This window comes from Wolffia australiana, chromosome 1 (genome assembly GCF_029677425.1).
Source record: "Wolffia australiana isolate 7733 chromosome 1, ASM2967742v1".
In the NCBI taxonomy this organism is placed as follows: Eukaryota; Viridiplantae; Streptophyta; class Magnoliopsida; order Alismatales; family Araceae; genus Wolffia; species Wolffia australiana.
In genome coordinates this window covers 237,828-250,658 of record NC_135835.1, presented here as the reverse complement: position 1 = coordinate 250,658, position 12,831 = coordinate 237,828, and the positions used below count along the sequence as shown (strand labels likewise).

Genomic DNA, 12,831 nt, shown 5'->3' with positions numbered 1-12,831 from the left:
TGCTCTCTCTCCCTCTCTCTCTTTCCCCTCTCCCTCTCCGTCGTCCGTCCACAATTTTCCGTCATTTTCGGATAGAATTGTCTACAAAGGGTGCGTCCTTCAGCATTCCGTCATCGAACGGGCTTCTGTACTTGGTTGAATGGTTATTCCTTGAGCTTGTTCTCGTCTTCGTCGGCTCCGGAGGAGAGCCGAAGCTCGTACACGTACTGCGCAAGAAGAGCGAGGAAGAGAAAACCGAAGGCGGCGACCTTGCGCAAGTCCGCAGCGGGGACGGCAAAGGCAGCATCGGCAATGGCGACGCCGAGAATCCCCATCAGCGCCAGGTAAACCCCCTTACGCCCCTTCGAACCAGCCTTCTCCTTCTCCAATTCCTTCAGCTTCTTCGCCTCCATCTTGGCCGCCATTTTCGCCGCAGACAAGTCCCGCGGCTTCTTGCTCCCGAGACTCTGGAAGAAGAGCCCCTCGTTCCTGTCCCTCTCCACCTTCTCCTCGAACTCCTCCAAGATCTTCTCGCTCCGCTCGATTTCCCGCTTGTTCTCCTCTGCGGTTTCCTCGAAGGCCTGCATCCGAGCATCTAGCTTCCCCATAATCTGCGATAAAAAACCCATCTTTGAATCAATTTTCAACTAGAATTCATCCGATTCCGGGTCATTGCCTCACCCTAGCGCTGGCCTCGTCGAGCTCCTTGAGCGCGTCCTCCCCGATCTGCTCGAATTCGGCGTTCGCGTCCTCGGCGAACTGGGTCAAGTAGGCGGATCTCTCGTCTAGAAAGTCCGTGAGGCGGACCTTCTGGGTCTGAAGCATGACGATGCGGGCGAGAATCTCTTGTTTTCTCATGTCTCCGTCGGATGAATCGGAGTTGGACCCATTCGAGCGGCTAAGGCAGAGGATCGATCTTTTCCGACGGGGCGGCGGCGCTCCGCCTCTGGGCGGCGGATTCACCGGGAAGTAGGAGGTCTGGATTGCCTTCAGCGCGCTCATCGGATCCTTGATTTCTTGGTTGCTCCTCGGAGCTTGCGGGAGGAAGAGGCGTTCACGGATGGAGAGAATTATCTTGAATTTCTTCTCTTTGGAGATTCCAGTCTTGAAATATCTTGAATTTCCCTCGGTCTCGGGCTTTCTCGGCTTTGCCCATGATTCTTTTTTTTAATATTTATTGTCGATACACCATGGTTTTACATAATTTCTCCACCCACCCTTGACGCATAAGAAACAGTCTCTTCTCTCTTATCTCTAAGAGCTATTTTGAATATTAAATATTGGGATGGCAAATATTTGGGATCTCAGTCTTCACTCGGAATGCAAAAGATTTCCGGTGCTTCTCTTCTTGAGATTTGGAGATAAAAGTAAGTGTTTCGCCTACCCATTAATCAAGATTAAGATGGGAGCTTTGAAAATCATGATAAATTTAGGGTTTAGTGAAAATATCTCCTTACTAACAACTTTAGCCGAGATTCATTATTGTAAGAAATGATTTGGCGGCTGGAGAATAGAGAGGAGAAGTCAGCCCCTTGTGAGAAGTTTAGGTGGTTAAAGCAAGGAGGTGTTTTCTCTTAGGGTAAATACAATTTTAATTGTGTTTTAGCTTGTCGTGTACTTCCCTTGCTGATTGATGCCAGTGTTTAACTCTATAGACTATAGATGGAGCATTGATTGACTGAAGCTCAAGGATAAGAGTTATTGAAGATAAGAGGATGGATTAGTCCAAACATGTATAAATCTATGTTCATATCTATATCCTGTAATGCTACTCTTCGTAAAAGTATATAGAGTTGGTGAAAACTAAAAAGCTTAAACTCAGAAGAGAAACTCCCTAGCCTGTATATTGTGATGTCGGACGTCGTCTAAGACGTCGTCCGGTCGATACCGAGTATGATGGCTCGGTGCCGATAAAGGATGATGGTATCGAACGTCAACGGTGTTGTTGTCCGATCGAGGCAACCCCAACGGGTTATGTAACTACGACGTGATCAATGGATGTCTTACTTATCGTACCTGCAAGCTCCGACTCGAGGGAGGCGCCGAGCTCCAAGCTAGGACGGGGTCGCCGTGTGGCGGCGACGGTGGCCTCTCGAACCTCGTCGGAGCGACGAAGGCGTCTACGACCGAACGGATTCTATCCATAGGGCTCGCATGTAACGGACGTATTCGTCCATACTTGTAAGACACTCACAGAATCGTAGTTTTCTCTCAATTTGTCTCTCTGACCTACCTAGCCCGAGTGCGGTGGAGTTAAGATGAAAGTATACTGCAAAAGGTAAATAAATGAGCATCGGGAGAGGATGGCGTATCTCGTCGGCGTGGCTCGCGGTGCAGAATTTCGTCGACTCAACGAGCGGGTGGAGCGGAGAGACGCCGAAGAGCAGACGGCGGCTCAAGGAGTAGGATGATGCTGGAGCTACTGTAAAGGTCGGAGGAGGGAGGGTGGCAAAGAACGGCCGGAGGAAGGTTGGCTGGTGGTTCAAGCCCACGTCTGGTTCGGCATGTGCGCCCCAATGGGATGGGTGCGGTGCAGCCAGGAATTATGGCGAGCGGCAGCAGACACAGCGTCAGGCTGGCTTAGAGTCCCAGTGAGATGACAACCTCAAGTGCAGGCACAGGGGGCCTCGGTCACCCGATCAATGGCGAAGTGGCGCTCAAAGTCAGCCCTTCCAAACTTGGCTTCAATGGCGAGATCCTTCGAGACTCCCTAGCGAGCGACAGATTGCCCCGGGAATGAGCCCTTCCTCTCCAGGAACCAGTCGATGTCGAGTATTCTTCCCTTGACCTGGCAAGCTCGAGGAGGGCCCTGTTCGAGAATGTTAATTTCCGCCAGACAGACCAGTCGCCTACGTCGAGTGGTCTCTCTATTGAATAGTCCTTTCTTTGCAAATTGTCAGGAGTCAGGGGTTGCCCGAGAATATCATCTTCTCTTCCCCTCAAGGCATGTCAAAGCTCCGAGAGGAACCTGAGTCAGGCGTGGTCGGGAGTCACCGAGTGGGTAGGATCACCGGCGTCGCTGACCCATAGTGGAATAGATCCCTTCTGGTGCGCGATCAAAATTTCAGGGACCCTGTTGACCGGCCTCCCGCCCTCAACTCCGGCGTTCTTGGCTGCTTGCTCCGTGAGAAAGAGGACAGGGACGGTCCTCGTCAATTGAGCAAGCCCAGGGACATGGCCATCTCCTCGTCGGCATTTGCAAGGGACTCAGCGGACGCCCGAAGCATTCATTCCCCTCCCAAGAAACATCGGGATCATAAATTGGTGCCCAAACGTGCTCGGGAAACACAATTGGCGCTGAAAATCCCCATCTTATTGTCTCATAGTATTCTTCTAAGAAATAACATAATTCATATATTTACTTAGTTTTTTATTTTTAACTGCCTTATTCACCCTTAAACTCAATCTTGCATTTATTAACTGTACTCTAAGGAGAACAAAAAATTCTCAGTTGTGGCATTTATTTATTTTGATTGAAACCATTTATTCATTCACTATAATGCGTTAATTTTGAACACTTGAAGAAAAAAAAACTGAGTTATTCATATATATATAATTGTGAATTATTTAGGCAAAAAATCTACTAAAAATTATTTGAATTTGTCGCTTAAGATCAAGGTATTTAATGAATTATACTCAGAATAAGGTTGGAGAGATAGATTGGGACTATTATTTTAAAAAATCTTTGTTTTCATTCACTGTCCAGTTTTGAGCGGAATGGTCCTTCCCCCTTGACGTTCAGTTAATTCTTCCAGATTATATGTAAGCATTACTTTTAAAAAAAATAACCATACATGTTAATTTTTATTTTAACAAATAAATGAGTGGCTATAGGTGACCTGAAATCTGGAGAAAGTTCACATAGTATATTTTCATATCAGTCTTACCTGAAAAAGCTATTGATAAACCATAAATTAAGTCCAAAAATGTTTTTGATCCTTTTTATTTGTGATATAATTTTATACTAATATCCTTGTTGAGAATTTAGAAAATCATAAATTATTTTTATTATTTTTAAAGGTGATTGTTGGAACATAGATATTTTTCTAAGAATTAAATTCCTTAAAAAACTATACTAGTGAAAAACCATTTAAAGTAATTTAAATATTACCTCAAAGGGTTTATTTTAATGTTAGATAATTTATCTAAATATAATAAAATTTTAGGATTATTTTAAGAGTAGAAACTAAGAATTAGATAAAATACATTTGGTTTGTTTGGAATAAAAATGCTGAATATGTGAGCATTTGCATGATTTGTAGGTGGTATGTAGTGCTCTAAATCAGTATTAACTTTTGCTGCTTTTTTAGCTTAGTTTGAAGCATCGGATACCTCTAGACATTGGATAAATCTTGGAATGCATCTTGGCAAACTGAGGATGAAAGATGTAATCAATAAAGGCTGATTTGGTATGTCTTCTCCAACTTGTCAATCACATGTTTTGCGATATTGAGGAAAAAGAAAGGATCTTAAAAAAACACATTTTACTCATAAACTACTTTTGGGGCACAAATCTCGTGATGGGACACAAAGAGGGTGAAAGAAAAGTTTAAATAGAGGGACACCAATGTTCTCAGCCCTTTGATACTATTAATGGTAAACATATGGCTGATTTGTTTTCATATCCAGCCTTTATCTTTTTTTATTCATCCTCCCCTAACAAAGCAAATTCGAAATTCATATTATGGGGTTAGTTCCACAAATCATGCTTCATATTGGGCTTATTCTCTTCTTCCTTGAATAGTGGGACTGCTATTCTGATCCAGATTGTGGCTTGGGCTCTCTCTATTCTGAAACTTACATCCAAACATTATATTGTCAATAAAATTTCAAGAATATGTTAGACTTTATCCCGTAGAGACGTGTCAGGTTTGGCTCAAAATTCAGTAATCATTCCATAAAATAAAATGAATTAGCCTTAATGATGATTATTACATGTGCATAAAAAGGATAAAATAAAAGGTATCAGCACTTATTTCGTAGGATCCTGAAAAAATATTTAAAAATCAAAGCACATCACGCGGAGATAAACTTTATGAACCTTAGTGGATTTTTTTTTAAATTGCATTCATCATTCAAGTTTGTGCTTTACTTGACGCATATTTTATACTCTTAACATTCTTTCCTTGAATTAGAAATGCCTTGTAGTCATGTTATTCTTCAGTTTCTCCTTTTAACTTCAGACTACTCAATTATTTATTTAAAATCTGATACTAGACATACATGTTTATTTTCAATTGCAGCTTAACTTACTTACAAGTTACAAGTAGAGAATTTTAATTACTGTTTAGAATATTGGAGAGAGACGTCAAGATTTTTGGGTTCGGTGCCTTGGTTTGTCCATGAAAAATATGTTTCCATGGATGTGAAAGCCTGTAGATCGATTCACAATCTATATTTTAAAAAACATTGAATGTAATTTTATGGGGAACTTATTCCACCCTTGACATGCTCACTTTGAGATCGTTCCAAAGTTGTTCACACATCCAGCCTCTAGAAGTATCCACACGATCACTCGGCACTTGGATCTCCACGTCTTCTTCTTCGACTCTCCTTTGAGATTCTCTCCTTTGTTGGGTAGTGATGTAAAGAATTGAAAAAGGGAGGAACTCTCTAATCAGGCTTGCATGGGTGCTTAAAAAGAGAGCCCTTACCCTCTTTATATTTCACTTAAGGTTTTTTTCTCAAAAACCCTACAAAGTAAAATATATCCACCGGTGCCATCTGATCTTATGTGTATGAGCCTCTAGTCTCATGTATCATTCTATTTAATAACTTCAGTGACCCAATAATAATTATTTACCAACCTTATTAATTAACTATATCAACATATAGATTAATTAACTAATGATCAATTTAACTCAATCGATAGGTTAGGTTTCTAGCCTATGGGGTGCCAAGCTACATCTCATGTTCTAGAGAGATTGAGTAGTATTTGAACTCTCTCATAGAATCTTTACCATCATCGGTTACCGTATTTATATAATCCATCATCATCACGAGACTTTAGAATGACTAAGGGTATGGTTTATCGGACAACCCTAATCCATCATTCGATTAGTGCTGATACATAACGGGGATCATTGGAGAACACCTTCTCTGATATCCTCACTACCTTGGTCATGAGTTAGTTGCATCAGCTTCCTTGAGTCAATCGCCTCTTATACCGAGGTCGGATGATCCCGTCGTGACCACTCAATCATCTCCATGAGCTTTTTACTACATCGGAGCTATGACTTGTTTGAATCCCATTATTAAAGGCTCATAAGTCATAGTCAAAATGTAGTCGTCTACTCACAAGATGTCCTTGGTGTCTCAGGTAGTGGATCACTTATACAACCGTGACTTGAATCAACCTGATTGACGTTTAGCTATTATACCATGACTTGAATCAACCTTAATTGATTCGTACAGACCAATTCAGTGAACTCTTTCTCCAAAAAGCACCCACTATATGTCCTTAGTGTTGCCACACTACTAGCTATAGGGTCAGTTATACTTATCGGTTAAGTAGGATCAGCTAGTGCTATTCTATCCGGATAATTCGATGTCTGTCTCGACTATGCGTCAAATAGGAATATTTAGAATACATGTTTAAAGACTAGTGATCACTGTATTATGATATCATCGTAATTCACTAAGTTATTGCACATATTCATGGACTTCATTATAAACATCACACGGAATATAATGAATGCAAATATTTTATTTAATGAACTTAAATAAACATGGAAGTGTGATTGGCTTGACGGCCACACAATATCTATCAGAATTTAAGTATTAAACTTAGTTTTAAAAATGGCGCTGAAGCTATGTAATAAAACAACCTTTGGAAATATTTACATATAAAAAGAGAAACTGAAAAACAAAACCAATATGTTGGAAAACGACCTACTAACATGGTGAGATAAAATTAAGCACTCTTTGGACCGCATGATAAAAATAATTGGCACTAAGAGAGAAGCAATATGAAGTGTTCTTGAAACAAAAGGCAAATAAAAAATGCCTTCTAGAAGTGGGTAAAAACATGAAGTACTTTCATTCGATTGTAAGTGCAAGGGCAAAGATAGATTATTATAAGCATGTTCTTATAAATTAGATAACAACAACCCAAAACAATTGGAAGAAGGTGCGATGGAATGTTATAAACATTTGCCAACATCACAACCTATATGTAATGATCCTACACTGTTTGAGGTGATTCTAGATGAACTGAGTCTAATGGATAGTGTAATGTTTTGTAGCATACTTGATCAATGAATACTAATAGTGCTCTTGGATTGGATGCCTTCACAACATAATTTTTATTGATTTTTGGGAAATTATTCAGATACATGTTTCTAATGCAATTCAATACTTTTTCCATTCCAAATATTTGCCAAGATCATGGAAAGCTACATTCATAGCACTAATTCCCAAAAGTTAGACACCAAATTCTTTTTATGAGCTTAGAACCATAACGGTTATGCAAAGTGATATGTTGAATCATTACAAGGTGGCTCAACCAGAGATTAAGAAGCTTGCTTCAGAGATTAATTTTAGAGGAATAATTTAGTTTTATAAAAGTAAAATCCATTCATGAGAGTGTTAGTTTAGTCCGCGCAGTTACCTAATCCGAAAATCACAAAATTCCATAACAGAATATGATTCTGAAGTTGGACAAGAAAAGATCATATGATCGTGTGGAATGGACCTTTCTAATTGATGTGTTAAAAAATGGTTCTAGCGAATCATGGATTGAGATGAATCATATGTGTGGAAAATAACACATTCTCCATGCTCGTGGACGGAAACTCTTTCCCATTCTTCTAGGCATCTTGAGGCCTTAGAAAAGGAGTTCTGATCTCTCCCAGCTAATTCATTTTACTAGAAGGAATACTCGGTAGAAATATAAACAAAATATTGTTAATATACATTTAGGGACATATTTTACCAAATGTGGAGCTCCAATTGTATCACATAGTTTATTTGCAAATGATACAAGTAAAAGAATTCTGATATCTAACTTGGTCAAAAACGTGACTTAAGCGGAAGCGTTCTATGATTCTCTTATGAGTTCTAGGGGTTTGAAACTTTTTCTTGAACCTCAAACTCAACTGGATTACAATCATCTATTCATAGTATGATTGTATGAAACACATTTCCATCATAAAGCAAATAAATAACATACCATTGCCATTGGTAATGATGAAATGGTTGAAGTTGATCTAAGAAGCTTTCCTCTTGAAGAAGATGATGGACTTTTGAGCCTCCCTTGTGTTTGGCCTCTACCGGTATCCACACGATCTTCCCTTGGAGGTGAGTTCACTGGTGCTCTCACAGATCCTTCTCTTTGACCCCTCCTTGTTCTCCTTTGCATGCTCTTTGGAATTCTTCCAATTCCAAGTGAGTAGGAGAGGAAGGGGATGAGAAAAGATGAGAGAGAGAACCAAATTCGACCTGGAGTTGGTTGCTTGTGCCCAGGGCCCACATTTCCTTAAATAGGGCTCTCCACATGTCCTTTGGCATTAATTTCCATTATGCCATCAATTAATTATAACTTCACCTCATAAGATCTTATGTGTGTGACCCTATAGGTTCACTTCTCATTCTAGTTTAATGACTCTAATAGTTGATGATCATCCAATCAACTTTACCAGTCAATTAAATTCATAACTCACTTATAATTTAATTGACCTTGACCAATTTAACCTAATTGGTTAGTTGAGTCTCCTGCCATGCCATAAGGACAAGCTTCACTTGCATTAGCCTAGAAGACAAATGAATTTCATCCATGCATTTTGCTTCATGAAAACCTTTCTGTTATCAATACCATATCAATATAGTCCTTCATTCATTAATGATCTCATGATTGATATCTGGGATATGGTGGTTCAGTCAAATCCCAATCATATGAATCAATTTTAATATGATTGCATAAGAGATCTCCAATGAATCACATCATTGGAATCTCCTTTATTACTCTGGCCAGAGATTCACTGCAATCTATTAGTAAGACCATAACTTCTATTCATCAAGTTGAATGATTCCTAATCGGCTATTCAATTACCTCCATGATACTCTAGAAGTGCCCAATCATATTTATACCGGGCCTCTAAATAGAAGCCTTTGTCAACATGATCAAAGCACAACTTTCGTACCACAAGATATCTTTGATACCTTAGGTCAAAGGACCATTGATACTATGACAACATGAATCTTCCTGGTTGACTTAGATGTTTAACCATCCAGGTGATTCATACGGATCAATACAGTGAACTTCTTCTTACCAAGAAGCACCTGACATCCATCATTAGTGTCATCACACAAATGGCTATTGGGAACGGCCATTATCATCATCCAAGTGATCATGAAAGATGTCACCACTCTTTCCGGAATATCTAGTGTCCCTTACTAGACTTCCTTCGAATGGGATTGTTTAGGTTAATGTCCTTTGAGTCTAGTGATCCCTAAATTATGAACTCTTCATAATTCACTCAAACATATGGACATTACCTGGGACTTCATTAATCATATATGTACAATATAGAAATAATGAAAACAAGAGTCTCGATAGAATTAACTATAAACTCAAGAATGTACTTTGATTGGCTCTTTAGGCCACCAATTCTTACAACAAGTATATTTCTATATGAAAAAAACTCCCTCAAGAACATGAAAGTGCATTTTTGAAATATTTTGAGGTCAAACAATATATAAAACTAAAGTACATTTTATATGTCTGCAAAGATGTCTACACATAAGAAGACTAAAATTCAAGATTATATAGATATCAATGTCGGATCCTTTCCATTTACTTAGGATGCTCTATCTTCAGTCGTCAAGTTAAACCTATTTATTTTGATGGACTTCATATGAAGACTTGATGGAAATTGGAAGGATGGAAGGGTAAACTTTTGTCCCCTGTAGGACGACTAACATTGATGATGTTTGTTTTAAATAGTATGCCCATCCACGTTCTGTCAGTTTATGATCTATCTTAAAACATTTTTACATCAATTAACAGATCTTAGCACAATTTTTATGGGCCAATAGTAGAATCCGGACACACCATCATTGGATATCTTGGGAAAATGTTTGTTTTCTTTAAGATGAAAACGGTTTGGGGATTCAAAGTATGTGTGAGATTTTGAAAAAAGCTTGGTATTTTCATATGAAATACAACCTTAGGACTAGATTGCTAAGAGTCAAGTTTGGAAGTTGGGATTTGAATGTCATAGGCTAGAGGATGCCTAAAAGAATTCAAAATCTCAATTTGATAGGGCAAGAAATATTGCTTAGTCAACAAACTGTACAGGTTTAGGATGCCAAGAGAATTTCCCTGGCACCACATGTCCAGATCTCAACATAACTGTTGAAAATTTATTACAACAAGATTGGGAAGAATACCTTAGGGGTTGTGGTTTTTCAGAGACTATCCCTACAAAGATTAGTGACACCAATATTGAGAAATCAGGGAAAAAGACATCGTGATATGTGCATAGTATTTTCACAACCAAATTTTCTTAGCAATATTTTCGTACCAAGAAACCTAAAGATTTAGGTGATGTGATGTGGAAAATGAAGTTGCATACTAAAATCCAATTTTGTATATGGAGGTTGTTAAGAAATACATTGCTGATGGATACATCTGTAAAGAAATTAGGAATTCATATGGTGTCTAGCCTTAGAAATTTATATATTTAGGATTGTGATCATCTATTTTTCTAAGGTGAATGGGCCACATATACATTGAGATGGATGCATAAAGCTTGGGAAATTCCAAACATGTCAGAATTCTCACTCATGCATTGGATTCAATATTTTATAGATTACACAATGAGAGAAAGTAAAGCCACTACTCTTAAAAGCTATGCTTCATATTTTTGTTGTGGGAGACATGGAATAAAATAAATTGCCAAAAGTGGGAAAACAGAAATAAAGGATATTGGTCCATCATGGAATCAATAAAGTTATGGATTAAGACTATGGATGAGATTATCAAACCTTTGAAGGTCACTTCTAAAACAGAGATGGTGTGATTAAGGATTTGGAACCTTCCCATTAGTCATATCATGCATATTCATCAAGTAAAATTTTATTTATTTGGTTCCACCCATGACATCCATGTACAAGTTAAACGTAGATGGGGCATCCAAAGGAAACCCAGGGGTAAGTGGTGGGCGGGGTTTCGTAATAGAGCTCATTAATGACAAGGGCACACTCATGATGGGTCCAATTATCATCAATCTAATGAATGTTACACCCAAACTTTTACAACTATTCGTCGATGTCCATGCATCTGGTGTGACCCATAGGTGCTCCACATCGCATATCGTACACATGGGCTCCACCCTCATCCTCTCAAACAACTTCATCATCTATGACTTGATGACCATGCACTAGGATAGGGCACCTTAGTCTGCTTCACATATCTCCACATGTCCACACATCAATATCAACCCAACACCACGTCAAGTTAGTGCAATAGATAAGCTTAGTAATGAAGTCCTTTCTCTCTTTTCGCCTTTGACATATAAAGGGTGGCCTTCCACCAAAGGGACCCAATGTTCTGTCATCTATTCAACTATGCATACTAGTACTGTCATTCAATGTATCATGTTTTTAAGATGAACAAATCTGAAATGACATAGAGGGCGCTTGTACTACCTTGAATTGTTCACTTCACTTGGAAGGCCTTTGTCACATTCTTTGCTCAACAAAGTTCAATCTCAAATGTGAAATCTCCAAAAAGTAAAGTATTTTCGTATCAGGGACCATTTGGTTAGTTGACGCAGCTCCAACACGTCAGAGGCATGCTCTCCTAGTAATTTATCGTAAGCCAATCCCTTCTCCATTTGGGGTAAAGAGCCTTTGCCATCGGCATGTCAGTTGGTTAGGTAAAGATTAAGTTCTATGCATAATGCAATTTATTTAATAAGTAAATGAAAAAATGTATGAATATACCTAATGTAACTCTATATAATAAATAAAATTTGAAACAGAATAATATTATACATGATAGAAATATCATAATGAATATGGCCAAAGTAAAAAAAGTAGCTGTATTAACTACTAACAAGAACAAGCAAGAGAAACTATGTGTCTTAATGTTACCTGAAGGATAAATATAAAGAGAAGTGACTTCGCTCATACTCAACATGTCTCAAAATGTCATTCAATGTATGAAGAGCTTTGGACAATACATAATTATTTCATTCAGAATTTCATACACTTACCCTCAAGTACCTTCGAATTGCTCCATATTTGCTCCAAATATTAAACTGGAAGAAAAAAAATTATCTAAATATGTTTGATCTCATATTCGTAAAATATAATCTTCAGGTTTGATTACATGAACCATTATTGAGATACAAATGAATCCAAAGAAGTTATCTAGCTTTTATCAATAAAATATTTCCTACGTAATCTTTTGACAAAAGTTTGACAAACAATAACCAAATTGTCATTCCCATCAAAAAAAGTGTTATCATCCTCTTCACCATCATCACAAAACCAATTGAAAGGAGGTACATTATCTATCATTATTAAGTGTGCCACATAATCTTCATATCTGATTCCAGTTACCGTGATTCAATGTAAACTGACGAATTGACTAAATTCGACTGCAACAAAAAAGTAAAATCATAGGGAGAAAGAAAAAGGAGGCATTATCACTAAGAGTGATGCAAATCATCCAAATTGTTACTATATGTAAATTGTTACAATAGTGAGAGAGCATGTGTAACTTCAAATAATTGTGGTAGGAAAAATGAACATTATGGGCATGAGAAAACTAAAATTATCTAACAATGAAAAAATCAACATTTTGGATCGGTCTTGAAATCTGAAGAGAAAGATGTCAAATGATAA

General features: G+C 38.3%; 1 protein-coding gene across 1 annotated transcript; it reads right to left on the bottom strand.

Moving 5' to 3' along the window:
* Window positions 1-43: 43 nt before the first annotated feature.
* Window positions 44-1,131, bottom strand: LOC144700026 (8-amino-7-oxononanoate synthase). Its single transcript, XM_078571399.1, has 2 exons — window positions 661-1,131; window positions 44-590 (listed from the first exon to the last, which is right to left on the bottom strand). The coding sequence occupies exons 1-2, from the start codon at window positions 979-981 to the stop codon at window positions 144-146; spliced, it is 768 nt and encodes a 255-aa protein (XP_078427525.1). The 5' UTR covers window positions 982-1,131; the 3' UTR covers window positions 44-143.
* Between the last annotated feature and the right edge of the window lie 11,700 nt (window positions 1,132-12,831).